The sequence below is a fragment of the Leucoraja erinacea genome, chromosome 33 (assembly GCF_028641065.1).
Source record: "Leucoraja erinacea ecotype New England chromosome 33, Leri_hhj_1, whole genome shotgun sequence".
Lineage (NCBI taxonomy): Eukaryota > Metazoa > Chordata > Chondrichthyes > Rajiformes > Rajidae > Leucoraja > Leucoraja erinaceus.
Window position 1 is genome coordinate 9,850,496 of NC_073409.1, and position 20,540 is coordinate 9,871,035.

Genomic DNA, 20,540 nt, shown 5'->3' on the forward strand with positions numbered 1-20,540 from the left:
GTTAAGCGTCCCCTATTTTCAATTGGAATCGCCAATTTCTAATGTTATGGGAGAGAAAAGGGTTTGCTTAGAAGAACAAATTAATTCGGAATGACCAGACAGATTTGCCATTCAGGTGAAAAATATCTGCGATGGATTTCTCCTAAATATATTTTATTGATAACAATCACATCAACTATAATCGGAATGCCGATATCTAACCACTCCACGAGCAATTCAATGCATTATCTCACAGGATGTCAACATGAAACGCTGCATCAGTGAAGTGTGTGGGAGTCCTTCAGTCTCGTGGAGTTAAGACGGTGGTCCTTTCCCACAGATCTGTTCAGGCTGCACCGAGACCAGTGTCCCGCTCGCCACCTGTTCCTGCATCTGGGAATGTTGCAGCATTTGGTTGCAGAGGTCTTGCACTGGGGGACCAACGTGCTTCAGGCAGACCAAGGTGCGGCTTTGACTGAGTTGATTCTGATGTTGCACAGCGCCTGCCTGGGACCTGATGAGACTGAAAGGTTCGCTTTGGTCGGTTCCTCCCTTGAGAGCCGCGGGTGGCCCTTTGCTCTCACTACTCATCCTAGAAACCGAACCCCTTGTAACCAGGACTAGCGGCGCACGCATCAAATGTCACTATTCCCCTAAACAAGGAAACTGCAACAAAACAAACTATCGGACTACAATGAACTGAAGATGCTGGAATCTTGCCTGGAACGCAAAGTGCTAGAGTAACTCCGCGGGTCTGGCAGTACCTCTTCCCCCAATTCTCTCCTCAGTCTGAAGAAGAGTCCCGATGGAAACATTGCCTATCCTCCAGAGTTACTCCAGCACTTTCCACAAACGAACGAGGCATTTTGTTTTGCCAGAGGTCAGCTTCACACAGAATCTTGACTAGCTGATTTAAATCTAACATGCAGTCAGAGTGATACAGCGTGGAAACGGGCCCTTCGGTCCAACTTGGCCACACCGACCAACACGTATGTCCCTGCTACACCAGTCCCACTTGCATGCGTTTGGCCCATATCCCTCTAAACCTCGTCTATCCACGCACCTGTCTAATTGTTTCTTAAGTGTTGAGTCCTCGCCTCAGCTACCTCCTGGCAGCTCGTTCTATACACCCACCACTCTTTGTGTTAAAAAGTTACCCCCTCTGATTCATATTAAATCCTTTCCCCCTTCACTTTAAACCCAAATCTGGTTCTCGATGTCTCTTAGGGCAAGATCTATCCCCTCTCATTATTTTATACACCTTATATAAAGAGAATACTACAAATACAGTGAGCCCACCAGCTCAAACGCCAACGTGTTCAATTTGTAAATCCTTCAGCAGAACAGTTTGCTATTGAAGGTAGACACAAAATGCTGGAGTAACTCAGCGGGACAGGCAGCATCTCTGGAGAGAAGGAATGGGTGACGTTTCGGGTTGAGACCCTTCTTCAGTCATTTATTTTGATATTTCATCATCAGGCTCCAACGTTCAGATTCGGAACTTGTAGATTCTTTGTTTTAAAGATTCCTTTTGATTGCTAATGTTACTTTATTTCAGAATGCAATTCTGCAATATCCAGCCGGTCTTAACCCATGCGTTTCAATGTATCCACTGGAAGCGAGCAGCTACTCCACGTTGGTGACTCTGTCTCTTATTTTGGTTACTTTGGGCGTGGCTGTTGCTGTTGCGGGGTGGGCGGGCTCGGCTCGGCTCGGCACGACTCAGCTCGGCAAGTTTTCAGCGGCGGCTGCAGGGGAGTGATCGGGCGGCATGCGAGTCTGGAGTCTCAATCCCCGGAGAGAGGAACGGGCTTCACCGAGCAGCAACAGCCGTCTACCCTCCTCACACCATGGCATCGTTACCCGAAGTACGCGGCATCTCCACGGATGAGGTAAACATGCCCAGGCGCTACTTGTTTAACACCGCCACCCAAAGCAAAGATCTCCGGGGCTGATTGCTACTCTGTGCCGCGGCCGGGCCGAGCCGGGAGAGGGGGGACCCGCTTCCTCGCCCGTCCTTGTGACCAGGAGCTGTCTTGTACCGGCGGGGCCGGGTGGTGAATCCTGATCCCCGACAACTGGGCTTCCACCCACCGCCACCTCTCCCCTCTCCCCTCCACCCTCCTCTCTCTCCCCGGGAGAAGAAGGTCTTCCAGAGTTCAGGCCTACATATCCCACGTATCAGGGCTCGCCAGCTTCCAAGCCCGAAGCCAATTTGTTGCTAATTCGAGGCCGGTCACCGCCCCCCAAAGATACTAGAGGATACTAGCTGTAGCTCCTCTTGTATCTTTGCCGCTCGCCCCCTCCCCAAACCCAAACCCCACCGTCGCTTCTGGTCACTAACGCGCCGATTTGTCGTTTGCAGGAAGGATCTCGAATTCTAAGAGTGAGAATTTTAGCTGGAATGGGCCTGGCGAAGAAGGATATTTTGGGAGCCAGGTAGGTGTTTTTTGTTTGGGTGGGTGGGGACTGGAACGCGTTCTATCCCTAATTGGCGACTTAAGCCGGCACCTAAATGTTACCAGGTTACCCTCTCTCTCTGTGTCTTATCATAAACGTGGATCGAGGGGATTCTTAGAATGAAGTAATAGAGTTAGTAATCACTTTGTTTAAAAAAAAAGGTAAACATACCAAGATTTGGTCAGTAGTACAGGATCAATGTTATTCTCACCGAGACACAAAATGCTGGAGTAACTCAGCGGAACAGGTAGCATCTCTGGAGAGAAGGGATGGGTGACGTTTCGGATCGAGACCCTTCTTCCTGCTGACTTCCCAGGTCAAATCAACTCTTCAGCAGTGTTGGAACTTCAGTCAACAATGCAGAATTTGGGGCAGGGGGATCCTATTGGTCTTTGATGGCGATTAAAACGATTGGATTCTAATTCAAATCTCATCTGCTTTCGCAATGTCCCTTGGGGAAGGAAGTCAAAATGCAGGCTGGTCCATATGTGACCCCAATGTGGTTGACTCTTAAATGTCTGAAGTAGTCCAACAAACCACTCGCTGACTGGTAATGTAATGTAATGTAATGTTCAGAGAAGGATTAGAACCTACATGGAACCTAATTGGCGACGGGAACCGAGCACCGAAATATTACCAGGTTGCTCCTTGTGTCATCATAAACGTGGACCGAGGGGATTCTTAGAATGAAGTAACTGAGTTACTGTACCCAGATACAGCCAGGTTCCTCCCAGTCTCTCAGACTTGCAAACATCTGAGGACTGGTGACAATTGGGAGAATTACCCACAGACTACGCAAGCCACAGCCTGATGTGGTAATTCGCACATGACTCCTCCATTGCAACATGCTTTGTGCCACTGACATATGCAGTGATATGCTGATCGTGAGGATTAGGAAGCATTCCTTGGAATCCCTAGGTTTGACTCCAAACCCTGCAATATCCCATGGTATCAGTCAGGATTGAGCAAGGTTCCTCGTCCTGATCACCACCTGCCAATCTCCCTTGGTTGAAGAATCAGTGATCCGTTATCTCGGTCAATGGTGGAGGAAACATCGAAAGGAGCAAGGTCACAGAATGTACTCTGCCTGGGGTTGAATGCCATCCCTGATAGTCCCATATTGGCTGAGCTAGGCAAGTCTTGAAGGATGTACCTGGAGAATGGGTCTGTGGCAGGCAGTGAGAGACTAATTGGAGGTAGACGCAAAATGTTGGAGTAACTCAGCAGGACAGGCAGTCTGAAGAAGGGTCTTGTCCCGAAACGTCACCCATAGAGTCTGAAGAAGGGTCTCAACCCGAAACGTCACCCATTCCTTCTCTCCAGAGATGATGCCTGACCCGCTGAGTTACTCCAGCATTTTGTGTCTACCTTCGATTTAAACCAGCATTTGCAGTTCTTTCCTAAACCTAATTGACTTTGTCCTCACTCACCCACTGTCATGGACAGAAGCAACTGTCAACAACAATGGTAGTACTGACTCTCAACATCCTTGTGGGTACAGAATCTCTGTCATCGTATAAAGGAAGCTCTTGATTGTAATGTGTCACTCTACTGTAAATGGGACAGACATGGAGTGAATCTGGCGGCTCAGAACTGGATATCCATGAGGCTCTGTATTGGTTTATTATTGTCGTGTATACCGAGATACAGTGAGAAACTCTGTTTGCACGCTACCCAGACAAATCAAATCATACATGAATACAACAGGTGGTGAAAAGGGAGAACGTAAACAGAGTGCAGAAGATCGAGTTACAGCCGGAGAGAATGCAGATGGAAATAAAGGATAATGGCCACAACGAGGTTGATTGGAAGATGGGGGAATCCTTCCTTAGTTTATGGCCGACCAACACAAGAATCTGATAATAACGGGGAATAAGCTGTTCTGGAATCTGATGGTAGAGGCTTTCAACTGTGGTCCATCAACAGCAGCAGCAGAGATGTCCAGCATTACGATGTGCAAGCTCATGGTTTAGCATGTCCTACACACTACCATTACTAATGAGCCAGGGCATCAACACTGATTCAGTGACGAGCAGGCCGGGAGCACCATCAGTCGTACCTAAAATGATGAGGTGCTATCATAACGAAGCTGCAATACCAAATTAAAAGGGTCCTAAACAGCATGTGGTTGATAGAGCTAAGTTTATCTTGCAAACAGTTGTAAAAATTGAAATGCTGCAGTTCCACCTTATCTAGTCATAGACAATTAAACAACAAATTAGAGGAGGCAGTCACAAGAACATCCCTCTCCTCGTTGATGGCAGAGACCAGAACAGGAGTGATAGATTTAAGAATGAAGCATTTTTAACTGTGATCAACCAGTGCATGAAACATCTTGGTATCAACCTGAAAGTCCCCCCCCCCCCCACACAGCATTATAGAAGCCAGTCTCCAGCCAATTTGTTTCGCACCATACAATATCAAGATGAGAGGAATGGATACAGCAAGGGACCAGCCAAAATCTTAACTGGTACAGAAGACTCCAGAACCAGCCGTGCCTCTAGCTCCACTCTAGTACCGTTGGAAAGCAGGTGTCAACCTGACAGTGTGAAAGGTTGCCCTGATGTGCGCTGCTCACAAAATGCAGCTATTTACCCAATCATTCTGCTCTCAGTCATCAGCACTGTGGTGAAAGTGGCACGTACTCGCCAATAACTATTTGCTGTTGTTCAGTTTGTGTTTTGTTGGGACTACTTGGTGTCAGACCTCATCATAACCTAGGTCCAAACATAGAGCAAGGGTTGAATACCATAGATGAGTTGATTTGTGACTGCACTTGATGTCAAGCAGCACTTGACTGAGTGTGACATAAAGTGAAGTTTGCAAAAATGAAGTTAATGGGTGTCAAAGGCACTTCAATGGTTATGATACCAATCACCCAGTCCCAGGACATCATGGTGGAGTTCCAAAAGGCAATGCCCATGGTCCAACTGTCTTCAGCTGCTGCACCGTTGACTTTCTTTCCATTGTATATTACCAGTCCGCCATCATTGCATGCTCATGATACTGGAATTCCATTCCCAACTGCACCGTATCTTCACTGGAAGGTTTACATCAATTCAAGTAGATGTCTCACCACCACCGCCTTGAGTGTGGTTAGCACATTTTGACCTTGCTAGCAACCCCAGATCCTGAACACAAAATTAAAGAAATAATGTGGTCCATTTCTGACAGTTTCAATACAAAAGTTAGAAAGCTTTGAAACTTGTTATTCCACAATGGTGTAATAATACATTATTGTTGTGTTTTAGATTGACATTGCATGTCATTTCCTTTTTATGTGAGTTTCAACCAGTGCATTGTTTAACTAATGTGGGTGAGCCGGTTGGTTGGATGAGTCATTGTGAGCCACCCCTGCCTTACAAGAACATTAGTTGGAGGAAATAACAAGAGATTGCACTTGAAAACGTTCAAAATACCATTGCTGATGGCTGAAGGTTTCTTAACTCGTTCTAGATTGGCACTGTGCAGGTCTAAATATATGGTGAAGCTTGGCATCAGACAGACAGAAGAGTGTAAGGCAGAGGCACAGGGCACAGGCTTAAAATTCCTGTTACCTTATCCAACCAAATATTACCAATGTTGTCCCGAAGGATTGGATATGGAGTGAATCCTGATGTTAGAGGAGAACTAGAAATACTTTGAGCTGCAGCTATGATTCAATATAAATTGGAAGTAAACATTTTAACTATTCCCTTTGTATTTACTGAGGGCATTTCCTCTACCCCCCTTCTACATATTCCAGATCTGAACCAGGTGAGAAATTCCCAGATTGTATGTCTGAATGTGATCCCCCCCCCCTCCCCCTTTCATTGGCGTTAGGGGTATGGGGGGGGGGGGGGGGGGGGGGGCAGGAGAATGGAGTTGAGTGGGAAAGATAGATCATCCATGATTGAATGGCAGAGTAGACTTGATGGGCCAAATGGCCTAATTCTACTCCTATAATTTATGAGCGTATGACTACTTGATCATTTTGTCCATGTAAAATTCAACTGCTGCATTAAACTAGAGGAAAATTCTGATCAATTGATATCCAACTATTTAGCAATCCTGATTCTTTGGCATCTGGTTCATTGGGTGCTAATTCCTGTGCTCCCTTTCAACTCACCTGATTTCCTGGACAATTCTGTGATGTAATGTTTATACATTTAAAACATATATGTTTGTTGGAGCATTAGAATAATTTCTAGAAAAACTCGCTAGACCTGCACCACAAAAGTCCTGAGCACAATGGATGATCAGAGTTTTGCGCGGACTGGGCATAGTGGGCCTGTTCAATTCCAAGATTAATCTTTAAAATGTGGAGCCTATTTGTTTGTGAGTTTTTAGTAGGATTTTCAGGATGCATAGTCATTCTCTGTAGTCATAACGCATTAAGTAAATCCAGTTTGAATTCTATGTTGAATAAGCTTTGACCAGATCTGACCACTTATCATGAATGGAGACTCGCGACCATGTGGTTCTTTACTTTAGACGCTAAACTCTAAAGATACAGCGTGAAACCAAGCCCTTCAGCCCACTTGTCTGTGCTGACTAGCCATCACCCCGTACACTAACCCTATCCAACACACTAGGGACAATTTACCTATAAACCTGTGAATCTTTGGAGTGTGGGAGGAAACCAGAGCACCCAGAGAATACCCAACGTACAAACTCCGTACAAGCAGCACCCGTAGTATGGATTGAACCCGGGTCTCTGGCGCAGTAAGGCAGAAATCCTACTGCTGAGGTGCTGTGCCTCCCTCTGCTACGATTCTAATCGTCATTCATAGATGGAAACAGTGGCGATGGATGTCTGTGATCTTTTTTCTTTTGTCTATAATGGATTTGGATGTAAGCCAGTAAAACCCACGTGGTGGAACAGTTTTCAAGCATTGGCCCAGCACTGTTGTTCCCAGTGACGATGCACTTGATATATGTCATGGTCAGAATTATTGTTTCAACATTATAACATCTCCCTGTGGAGCATGTTTAAAAGATTTACCTCTTATTCAACTCGGGGATACTTCCACAGATCAGCCTCGACTTCTGCAACTTTCCTTTCTGTAAAGTGTTAACCACATCCTTTGTACTTGTAGTCCTCCCAATTGCCTAATCAGTTCATCTGACATTAATTCACACATGTAAAACAACTTCTAAAGGCAAAACATCATTAAAGCCACAATAACATGCATTCAAAAGAAAACTGCACACAAAGTGTTTGAGTAACTCGGTGGGACCGGCCACATCTCTGGAGGACATGGATATGTGATGTTTTGGGTCGGGACCCTTCTTCATACTGATTGCCATGGAGAGGAGTGGGTGCAGCTGGAAGAGAAGTGGGGGCAGGACAAATTCTGGCAAAGGATGGATGGATAGACAGAAAATGCTGGAGTAACTCAGCGAAACAGGCAGCATCTGGATAGAATGAATATGTGACGTTTTGGGTCGAGACTCTTCTCTCCTCAAGGGATGGGTGGATACGTGGGGATTTATATTTGAGAGGGAGATGGTTAGACTGAGGCTAGGGATGTAAGGACAAAAAGTTTGAGATAAGGATAGAAGAGGTATTAATTGTGAAGCCAGAGAAAGGAATAAATGTTAAAGGGGGAAGGGGATAAATTAGTGTGGATCCTGGTGGGGGGGAGAGGGGGGAAAGAAGGGAGGAGGGTTGTTTGTAGGTTAGTTACCTAAAATCGAAAAATTCGATGTTCATGCCATCAGGTTGTAAACTCCAAAGAGGGATTATTGGAACTGGCGCTGTTGGAAATATAATTTATAATCCCTTCGTGATGACTGAGGAATTTAATGAAGTCATTGAATAAATCTGAAATAAACTGTTTATATCAGTAATTATAGCTGTAAACCTGGAGCATCATTAAAACTAAATGGAAGGAAGTTTAGTTCTGTGTATCTGTTAGAATTGTGGACATTAAAAACATTGAGGAAGTGAGGTCCATTACGTAAAGTGGATTTGTATTACAAAACCCGCTTTGGTTATGCAGAATGACGGAGCAGGCTCACGAGACTCTGCAGTCTCCACCCTCCTGTCTGTGTTTACAAAATGCAAACAAGTCACTCAGTTTTGCCCTTTTTTAGTTCTGTGGGATATTTTGAGCAATTTGCTTAGCAGAAGCTTGCCAATGTTTCCAAGAGATGTCGAAATCTTTAATTGATTATCCGGAGAGTATTGCATCTACGCCGTTGACGCCCGGTCCAGTTATCGGCTGATGTGACGAGTATTCTCTGCAAACAAAAAGGTGACACGCAGGAAAAGGCCAATTGTCCGTCTCGCCGCCTTCCTTTCAATCTACATTCCTTTGTTGGCTTGGGAGAGCTTAGAAACCAGGAAATGGTGAAGAACATTTTTATTTTTGATGCACGACATCACAACATTGTGCTGCAGTGAATTATTTTATTTTCCCTGCTGTGGGAAGTCATAGAATACAGAAACCGGCCATCGAGCCACCGTTTTCATGCCATCTGTGGTCACCCACCCGTATTAATCCCATCTCCCAGCACTTGGCCCATATCCCCAGGAGACTCAAATGCTTGTTGAGACATTTCCTACAATCTAGCTTCAATCATTCTCGCAGGCAGTGTATTCCACATACCCTCACTTCTGGGTAGAAAAGGCCCCCTTGGATCCACTCTGAATTTCTTGCCCCTTATCCTAAATCTGGGTCCCATGGTTTTATTTGCCTAGTTAAGGTGCAAGGTTTTCTGCGGTGTGGCCTATCAGTGTCACTCATAACTTGATAGACTTCAATCATGCCCCTTTTAATCTCCTCCGCTCCAGTCCTACACGCTCCAGTCTTGCCTCATAACTCAAACCCTACAACCCAGCTGACATTGTGGTGAATCTCTCTGCATCCTCTCCAGTGCTATCGTGTTTTCCTATGGTGGTGACCAGAACTGCCCGCAGTACTCCAGCTGAGATCTGACCAATGTTTTATAAAGTCTATTATGTGCATGTTTTGATTGATGTAAACAACAATATAAATTTCCCATTCCAAAAATTCCAAGAACAAACTACAAAGTATTTGGATAAAAATTGGTAATGTGTTGCAAATCGCTTCTCACAACTTCCTGATGTTGAATTCAATACCCTGACTGAAGGCCAGCATCCCATATGTTGTCTTCACCACATTATTTGCCTGTGATGGCACCTTCAAAGATCTCTTGACTTGTACACCAAGGTCCCCCTGTTCCTCAACACTCCCTTTGAGTCTACCATTCATTGTGCAGGTTCATCAGTACTCCCAAAATGCATCAGCTCACATTTATCTGGATTAAACTCAATCTGCCATTTCTCAGCTCATTTCACCAAAAACATCAATGTCATCCTGTAGCCCCTGACTACCATCCACAATGTCAAAAATTCCAGCAATCTTCATGTCATGTGCAAACTTATGCCCCTGTCCCACTTAGGAAACCTGAACGGAAACCTCTGGAGACTTTGCGCCCCACCCAAGGTTTCCGTGCGGTTCCCGGAGGTTTTTGTCAGTCTCCCTAATGGTCGAAAGTGGTTTCCGCTTCTTCTATGTTCCGGCGATTTTTTCCCAAAAATTCAAAACCGGCCGCGACTAAAAATAGGTTGCCGTTTTAAAAATTGGTAATTTTTTTAGTCGCAGCCGGTTGCGATGGTGGTTGGCGGAGGTTGCAGGTAGTGGAAGGTAAGACCTCCCTGGTGGAATAAAACTGGGTGAAAAAAAGGTCTTGCCTTCCACTACCTGCAACCTCCGGCAACCTCCGCCAACTAGCATCGCAACCGGCTTCAACTAAAAAATTACCGTAGGGAGTGGTGAACTCACCCTGGTCAATCACAGGCATAGTCTTCTCCACCATCAACAGCCTCTATATGAAGTACTGCCTCAAGAAGGTGTCGTTTATCATTGTGTTTCCCACCATCTGGGCTATGCCCTCTCCTCACTTCTGCCATTGGGCAGAGGGCACAGAAGCTAAAATCCTAAGAAAGCAGATGAATTGCTTTCTCATAACCACGAGATTCTTGGACCTACCTGCATAACCGTAATCCTATATTAGCGAGGTAATACCACGGTCGACTTTTAATTTTAGTTTTTAGAGATACAGCATGGAGACATACTCTTCGGCACACCGACCAACAATCACTCGTACAATTGTGCCATCCTACAAACAAGGGACTATTTACAGAAGCCAATAATCCTACAAGCCTATGTTTTGGGAATGTGGGAGGAAACTGGAGCGCTGGAGAAACCCCACATGGTTGCGGGGAGAACGGAAGACCCTGTACGGACAGCATCCCTAGTCAGGATCGAACCTGCATCTCTGGCGCCGTCAGGCAGCAACTCTAACGCAACGCCACCATGCCGTTCTTTTTACACTATCATGGCCTAGTTTTTTTAATTGGGCTTTACAGCAATGTCTTGTCTTTCTTCGCAATCTTTTTATTTTCCTGTCTTGTGTAACTTGTGTTGCCTTTGCCTTGATGCCCGTGATGCTGCTGCCAGCAAGATTTTCAATGCTTCTGTACCTTGCGTTACATGTGCTTATGACAATAAACTTGAGAAGTACTTTACTGCCTATGTAAAGATTTAGTGCGACTTCTGCCACCTTATAAACTAAATTGATCCCTGAGTTTGATGTTCAGACAATTTGGTTGATCAAAGGATATTAACAAATAGTCTGTATAATTTTTTAACAGCGGTATATTAAGCAATTGATCTTGTACTTTTTAAGTTCAGAGCATGAAAAGCCAAGTGCCACTGTTTATTGTGCATATACTGTATCGGGTGCTCTTAACGACCTACTTTTACACCACTTTTGATTTTGGTAATGTAGCGTTAACACTGTGAAAGTTCTCTTGTGGTTCACAGGTGTCATGAAACAAAATAGGGTGGTAAAGAGTAGATGTCAAGGAACTTTCTACAGGAGGAGACATGTACGGAGAGGTTAAGGAGTCCAGAGTTCATGCCCTCAGTAGTTCTGAACAATGGAGGATGAGAATTCTGTGCGTGGAGAGGTTGTGGGACTTGGAGCTGACAAAGATGTTTATCGAGGCTGTGAAGTAAAACGTGGGTGAAAGTCACGGGTCAGTTGGTGGCTGAGGAATCTGTAGGTGTAACGATCGGAACGTTTTCTCATTCCACAGTTATCTGTTACTCCCCCTGATTTATTGATCTGTCCATGGATGGTTGGTCAGCTTATTTATGAACTGTTTCCTGGTGCCTGCAGCTTCACTTCTTTCTTAAGGCAAATTAAACATTACCATTGTTCCAGGAACTATATTCATTTATCTCTCTTCACAATTTGCAAATCTTTCATCCTTTTGTCTCGTATCTTCTTTTATTTTTATCTCGGGCCTTTGTCCAACATCTGCTTATCAAAATCCCGACTCACCTGTGTTCACCTATTACCTGTCGCTCCTTGTCCTGCCACTTCTCGCTCTTTGCTCCTCCTCCCAACATTGTCTAAAGAAGGGTCCCGACATAAAACGTCACCTGTTCATGTTCTCTAGGGATGCTGCCTGACCCGCCTGGTTACTCCAGCACCATGTGTGCCTCTTGTTTTTCACAAATCAGCATCTGCAGTTCCTTGCTTCTACATTCTGTACTCATTTACTTCCTGGTACGTGCAGTTGTACAAATGTAATGATTAGCGGTGAGAAATGACTGGTGCTGGTTAATTACGCTGCAGCTCAGCCCTCACAACGATTAGTCTGCACAAGATTAAACTTAAAAAAATTAAGAAAAGAAAAATACTTATTTTAACAAGCTAAATAGATTTTTATCACCTTTAATTTAATTAACTTTATATTAATGCCAGGGATTTGCAATATTAAATTTCGCCACCCTGCACATTCTTCCTGAAGTTTTAGTGGAGTTGCAAAGGATTGCAATACAGGATCAGGTTTCCAAGCAAACTGGGGAATATCCCAACATCCCTATGGTTGACAATAAGTTTATATTCCGATCTTTTGCAACTCCCCTAACAGTTCAGGAAGAGCGAGCAAGGTGGGGGAAATTTAATATTGCAATTCCGTGACATGAATTAAATAGTTAAAAAATATCCATTTAACTTGTTAAACCAGGTGATTGGTTTAGGCCACATTGCTGGTGTAATTGAGGTCCTGGGCACAGTGAATCCGATTCCTCAGCTTGATGTTGTTCAGCTGTATCACTACACTCAATGGTGAGTCCAGGGTCAGTGAGGGAGGTCAGATATTCTGGAGTGTAACCTACAGTGTGTTCTTGACTTCTTAACTGCAACATGGATGTTGGTCAGGAGCGTGCTAACATGAAGAAGATATCCAGTTCTCTGCTGAACCATCAGTAAAGGGCAAATACATTTCAGCCATTCTGTGGGTTTAGCACATGCTCTTATCTCAAATTCCAGCTAAAACCTTACAACACTTCTGTCTCTCCATTTGTTACTTTTAACCCTATGGAATAAAGTGAGTGATATTTGAATGGGACTAATAGCGCCACTTAACATTGAAGCATTAAAAGTGTGTTCATCTGAGCAGATGTCCAGACTTTAATGTGGCACCAGTTGCATAAAACTTAGTCTATAGTTTTACCACAAGTATTAAAATGTGACAGGAAATTTGTATTTGTATGTAAATAATTGCCCTTAAAATTCAGGTTAAAGGCAAAATTTAGATTAAATTATTCAATGCTTGAGTTCCAATCAGAAAATCAAATGTTCGTTACCTGATTACATAAATTTGTCGGTACAAATCAAGTAAGATGCCTGCCTAAGAAACCCTCAATAAATCTGGGCTTGTTCAGGGATTTATGATTAGTGTGAGAGCGGCCTCAGGGGACTGGGAGGGACCTGTTTGTGACCTCTTCACTGCAAAGCTGTGCAGCAGTGCTACAGGAGAGCCTTCTTCCCTGTAGCTATCAAACTTTACAACTCCTCCCCCTAGACTGAGGCTGACTCCCCCAACCCCTCCCCAATCTTTGCACATCCCCCAAGCCTTTCCACTTGTCATTTTAATTTCATGTTTCATGTTTTTATGACTGTTGTCAGATCAATTTCCTTCTTGGACTAAATAAAGTTATTTCGTATCATATCGTAAGTTTATAAGTTAGTTGTCTTTAAGTGTCTTATTGGGATGCCCACAGTAAATCAGTGCATCTGCTGGTGAAATTGTTCAAAAATTGTTTCGTGTTACAAACAGTTTATTGATACTGAAGAGGAAAAACGTTTTTATTGTATTTTTAGTAGTAACTAGACCAAGTGGGACCCGTTGGGTCCCTGTCACACGGGTGGCCTAGTCCGCACAACACAACCCATTTCCCCCACGCAATATTTCACCACTCACCCATAGCCCCCACGTCACTTAATATACTTGCTGCCAGGAATATTTTAAAAAAGGGATTGCAACATTGCAGGACTGAGTGTCCCAGAATTGCAACATTGTAACAATCCCATTGTGAAGTCATAGCTGCAGAGGGAAGATTTTTTTCTCAAATTTGGATTTTTTTAAATTAAAAAATGTGAAATAACTTGTGAAATATAACATCAATCTGAACGACACTTAGTATCATATATATCGATGATTTTGGTTTTTGTTATAACTTTCTCTGAACCAAAGCTTTCTAACTAAATTAAGACGTGTTTAGGAGCAACAATATTTATTCTTGGTGTGTAGGATGATTAAGTATGAGAGTATGGGGCAAAAGTCACATTCACCCTCCATTTATATGAATAGAAAATGAATTACTTTTACTATCTTGCATGTTTGACATTAATTAAATATAGTTATTGATTTCCAAATGTCAAATCCACAAGTTTAATCAAGATGTCATCCAGTATATAGGACCATAGAACTTCCCTACTAGAATGACACACAATTTGACCATTGCTCGTGTATACTTGTCTTGATGGACAATTGATCAAATGGGAGGGGAATATTTGAAAGTATGAATCACTGACTTATAAGTAAACATTTTGCAAGGAACTGTGACCCATTATCAGTTTTTAGCTTAAATGCAGGTGCTCCACTTCACTGGTGTTGGTTCTTGAATGATTCGAGGGTATTTGGGGATTATTTTGGAGAAGAAAAATACTTTTATTGTGAAGTGAGCGATGTTTATAATGGCTATTAAAGCACAGAACAGGTTTTAAGATTGGTAGAAATATACTGTGCCTCTATTCCAGGGAGCCCCAGTGTGGGGAGCTGCAGACTTGCTCATTCACAGCACAGTAGTTGTGAAAGGATATTTGGAATCTGAATCTGTGCATTGACTCACTGTATTGACCGCGGGGGAAACTTGGAGAATTGCAATAATGTTTTAATTTGGGATGATAAGGGAGGTAGGCAGCACTCCTTTATCAGTCTTTTGTAGAGGAATGTCGCAATGTGAAACGGATTCCTGTTCACCAGTTGGAGGGAAAACCTGGGGAGGAACATGACAGGCAATTTTACTTTCACTTCACTCAGGAAGTCAAGTTCTGGTAGAACAAATGGAGTAAATAGCGGGGTCCTTGAGAGTGCTGATGTACTGAGTCAGGGGTCCCCAACCTTTTATTGTCCCGTTTACCTCGGGCAACTTTTCGAAAGTAAATTTACCCCACCCTGTTTTGTTCAATAATTTGAGTTTACACTTCTACCATAATAAAGGGGAAAGTTTAAAATACTGTTTTTAACATTATTATTTTAAGTTCCAGAATCAACACATTTACCCCAGGTTGGGAACCCTTGTACTGAGTAAACTTTGGATGCAAGTCTATAGCTCACTAAAAGTGGTGATTCAAGTGGATGTGATAGTGCGCAAGTTGTTTGGTATGCTTGCCTTTATGAGCTAAGGGTTTTAATAAGAGTTACGATGCCCTGTTGCAGCTGCACGAAACATTTGTAAGACGGCAGTTGAAGCAATGTGTACAGTTCTGATTGTCACATGACAGGGGTGGAAAATTGCAACCTTCACGTGGTCCGCCCTGTTTCGACTAATGCAATCAACTCGACGTGCACAAACGGAAGATCAAATAGAACAAGTTGTCCAACAACTTTAGGCTGTGCACGCCACACGAAAGAAGAAGAAGTCAGACAACAGGAGGGATGTGATAGTATTAGCAGGAGTGCACATGAGATCTGCCAGGATGTTACCTGGAATGGGAAGCTGTGGTCACGGGGAGAGATTGGGCAAACAGGGTTTTATTCTCAATGGAAAGCAAAAATCTAAGAGGTTTATAAAATTACGAGAGGCACAGAGAAGGCAGATCATCTTTTTCCCAGGCAGAGAAGTTTGGGTGGAGAGTTCAGGTTTCGGGTGAGAGGGGAGAAAATTTGAACAGAAACAGTACACAATAGGAATAGGCTCTTCAGCCATGATATGCGTGCCGACAGTGATGCCAAATTAAACCAACCCCAACTGCTTGCACATGGTCTGTATTCTGTTCCTTGTCTGAATGCCTCCGAAATATCACCATCGTGTCTGCTTCCACCCCCACTGAAAACATGTTCCAGGCATCTGCATATCTTATGATCGTCCTGATTTGTATCAGGCTTATCCTGGGGTTCTAATGCTCCACAGAAAGCTATCCAAGTTAGTCCAGCCTTTCTCTTCTACTGATGTGAGGCTCCCTGACCTATGATTTTGCTGGATTATCCCTGTTGCCATTTTTAAACAAAGGAGCCAGATCGGCTACTCTTCGATACTCTGGGACCTTGCCTGTGGCTGGAGAAGATAAAAATCTACATTTAAGTCCCAGAAACCTCCTTTCTAGCATTTCAATGACACAATAAATCCCATCAGGTGAATAGTGATGAATCCCAATAGTGAATCCACTATTCATATTCCTCATGAGATCCAATGCTATTTCCTTAATCTCACCATTTTCCAGGTATTGGCATAATACCTTCCATGTCCTTCTTGGTGAACTTAAATGGAATCCGTGGAGAAGGTTTTTCACACAGTAGTAGTAGTAATTTGGAAAGAAGTACGAGAGGAGGTGATGGCGGCAGGTAGAATTATGTTTATGACATTAGGACAGGTGTTTATATTGGAAAGGTATGGTGGGATAAGGGCCTAATGCACGTGTGTAGATAGCCAGCTTGGTCAACATGGATGAAATGGGCCGTAAGGGCCTGTTTATCTGCTGTACAATTCTGTGATTCTTTTATGTTCAATACTGTTCAATACTTGTCCCAATCTTCTGATTCTGTAGTTAGGCATTTGAATGTTTCAGCTACCTGGCATGAACTCCTTGAACTCTTGTTCCTGTACCATTGTTTATTTTGCTTGTTCTTTCTTGCTGTCTGTAGAGAAGGCGTTTCATCAGAGTGACTCATCCCATCTGGACTTTTTCTGCTAGATATTCCCAGGGTGTTCTGTTTGTCTTTCATGTTTCCAGTATCAATTTTGTCGTTTCTTTCACACTTGTCCATATTCTGTATTTAAGAAATATTAACTGGAGAAATTACACCTCATTTTGGGAATTCAGATTAAAATTCTCATAAATCATTTGGCTGGAGAGCATCCAGTGTTGGTATAGGGGAATTGATCTTGAGTGCTTTGGTATAAACCTATGACAACAGTTATGCTTCACTGCTTAATATTTATTGCCTTGGTACCTCACACTGCCCCGGCAAGGCCACCAGCATAATCAAGGACGAGTCGCGCGCTGGCCACTCTCTCCTCTCTCTCAGGCAAGAGGTATAGAAGTGTGAAAACGCACACCTTCAGATTAAAGGACAGTTTCTTCCCAGCTGTTAACTGAACTATCCTACCACAACTTGGGAGTAGTCCTGAACTACTATCTACCTCATTGGAGACCCTCAAACTATCTTTGATGGGACTTTACTGGCTTTATCTTGCACTAAACATTTTTCACATTGTTCCCTTTATCATATAGATGCACAGAGTCTCTTGCTCAGAGTAGGTGAATCGAGGACATAGGTTTAAGGTGAAGGGGAAAAGATTTAATAGGAATCTGAAGGGTAACTTTTTCACACAAAGGGTGGTGGGTGTATGGAACAAGCTGCCAGAGGAGGTAGTTGTGGCTGGTACTATCCCAACACTTAAGAAACAGTTAGACAGGTACATGGTAGGACAGGTTTGGAGGGATATGGACCAAATGCAGGCAGGTGGGACTAGTGTAGCTGGGACATGTTGGCCGGTGTAGGCAAGTTGGGTCGATGGGGCTGTTTCCACACTGTATCACTCTATGACTCGATGTATCTGTACACTGTGAATGTGTCGATTATAATCAAGTAGTGTCTGCTAATTGGTTAGTATGCAATATAAGCTTTTCACTGTACCTCGGTACACGTGACAATAAACTAAACTCAAACTAGTATCTTCACAAGGAAATCGGAGCAGGAGTAGGCCACCATGCCCTGAAACCTGCTCTGTCATCCAATATGATCATCACTGATCTGTGGTGACCTTTCATGTGCCTGTTTCACATAACTCTCAATTCCTCAGTCTTTCAAATATTTGTCTGTCTCCACCTTAAATAGATCTAATGATCTGCCTAATGATCTCTACTATCCTTGGGAGCGGAAAATTACAGATTTGTTGCACTCGAAGAGATGGCCTGATTCGTCATCATACAACTCATTATTGCGTAATTTCTTTGAGGAAGGCAGTGTCTGACACCTAATTTTTTTTTGGCCTTTTCCCAAAGGGCAGTGGTGGAAAGTTACAAACTATTGGCAATGTTTTCTGAGCAGCAGAGTTAAACTTTAATCTCATGGAGTATCTGGTCATCGGTCTTGGCTGAGACCTTAAAGGAGTCAGTCAGGGTACAGAGAGAGGCCACTTGAGTCGTTGGAGGTGGCAAGCTTATGTGATGAAACCTCAGCCCAAGTACAACATCCTCAGTGAACACTACACAACATTGACATCCGCAACTGCGGTTTTCCATTGACTGCCTTTGGTTGCACTATGGTCTTCGGCTTTGCATTATTATGGTTAAGACGGTTATTAATTTATTGTATTATTTATAGGAAAATATTATAATTTCTATTGTATTGATAGGAACCTGAGGGGTAACATTTTTACACAACAGGTGGTGGGTGAATGGAATGTGCTGCCGGAGGATGTAGTTGTCATATACTATTTACAATGCTTAAGAAACAATTAGATAGTTACATGGATAGGATTGGTTTAGAGGGACATGAGCCAAATGCAGGCAGGTGGGACTAGTGTAGATGGGGCATGTTGGGCGGCATGGGCAAGTTGGACCTGTTTCAGCACTGTATAACTCTATGATTATTATTGACTATTGTACAATTATTTGTATATAATTGCATATGAAGCTGCAGCAAACAATAGTTTAACTGTTCTGTTGCTGGTATATATGACAATTAAACACTCTTGACTCATGTAATGTGGCCTTTTCTCCGGCTGCCTGTGTCTGGTCTGCCTTTGTGACTTTGATTTAGCTTACCAGCCTTCCAGGGTCTTCAGAGTTCCCAGTGAACTTATGCAGAGTTATTGACCTTGCAATACATGGGGTTCACCCAAGTGATATCCCTTACCTTGTTACTGTCATGGAATTGGGTGTGCAGAGTTCATCATTATGGTTCTGACTCATAGCAAGTAATAGTTGTCATTACTGGGAAGTGGATTGCTGAGAGCGATATTTCGGCATCCTTGATGTTTGTAAGATGTCGGTCACAGATACAGCGCGGAAACAGGCCCTTCGGCCCACCGGGTCCCCACTGACATGTAATCCCCACACATTAACACCATCCTACACCCACTGTGGACAATTCTTTTTACATTTACCAAGCCAATTAACCTACAAACCTGTACGTCTTTGGAGTGTGGGGGGAAACCGAGGATCTCGGAGGAGACCCATGCAGGACACGGGGAGAACGTACAAACTCCATACAGACAGAACCTGTAGTCGGGATCGAACCCGGGTCTCCGATGCTGCATTCGCTGTAAGGCAGCAGCTCTACCTCTGTGCCACGGTGACCACCGAATGTCAATTGTGATCTAGTTTGTGGACGTGGGTGCCTTTAACAAATAACATCAATGAGTAAACAGGAGAGAGGAATAAGTAAGTAAGTAAGTTTATTGGCCAAGTATTCACATACATGGAATTTGCCTTCGTGCTCCGCCACATGTAACAACATGACATATAGTGACAGAAACGAATGACTCAGAAAACACTAAACATTAATAATAATAAAACATTAATGATAAAACACCATTGATCAAGCAGGCGAACCAACAAAATACCAGATCAAAGGGAGGCTACAGATTTTTGGCTGTCGTGGATAAACACTGATTTTATGTCTGGCTGTGGCAGCTTTGACAGTCCGGAGTTGCCTTCCAGAGGAAAGTGATTCAAAGAGTTTGTGGCCAGGGTGAGAGGGGTCGGCGATGATCTTGCCCGCTCGCTTCCTGGCCCTTGCAGTGTACAGTTCGTCAATGGAAGGAAGGCTGCGGCCAATAACCTCAGCTGATCAGACGATTCGCTGCAGCCTCCAGATGTTGTGCTTGGTGGCTGAGCCAAACCAGACCATGATGGAGAAGGTGAGGACGGACTCTACGATGGCCATGTAGAATTGGACCATCATTGCCTGTGGCAGATTGTGCTTCCTTAGCTGCCGTAGGAAGTACTTCCTCTGTTGTGCCTTTTTGACTGTGGAGTCAAAAACTGGAAATTGCTGTACCCAGTTGCCTCGGATGCTGTTCGCTTCATCATGTTTCTACTTATTCTCGATGTGAACAAGTACAACAGAAGGCAATTGATGAACATAATAGTACACTGTTTCAAACTTGCAGAACAGCACTCCCTGGAGTCATGGTCACCATAAACTACTCCCTCTTATTGCACAAACATTTTTACAACAGTGCTTTATTTTATTTTAAGGTAAGCAGTTTTATAATGCTCCAGGCCTTTATTTCTTTGGCAGATCCTGCCTTTCAGGCTTTGAGCTCATTATTATGGAGTTATGATCCACTGCACAGGAAGATGATGAAACCGTGTGTTGCTTGGAGCTTGCGCCACAACCATCATGTGACTGAACAATGACGGCCAAAATGCCAGACATTGAAATCAATCTCTGCAAACCACAACTCTGTCGAAATAAGCAACTGTGAACAAAATTGTCTAACCAAATCTATGACGGCTGTGCTAAGTTGTGCAAGGTTAGAATCTACAGAGTCCTC

At 43.6% G+C, this 20,540-nt stretch overlaps 1 protein-coding gene across 2 annotated transcripts in view; it reads left to right on the forward strand.

Annotated features, from left to right (window-relative positions):
- The first annotated feature begins 1,674 nt into the window (after positions 1-1,674).
- Positions 1,675-20,540, forward strand: part of LOC129712649 (E3 ubiquitin-protein ligase NEDD4-like) — a 100,905-nt gene continuing 82,039 nt past the window's right edge. For both annotated transcript variants that reach the window (XM_055661249.1, XM_055661250.1), the window contains exons 1-2: positions 1,675-1,871; positions 2,345-2,418. In XM_055661249.1, the coding sequence (XP_055517224.1) occupies positions 1,830-1,871; positions 2,345-2,418 (116 nt within the window). In that variant the 5' untranslated portion in view covers positions 1,675-1,829. The remainder of the gene's footprint in view (positions 1,872-2,344; positions 2,419-20,540) is intronic.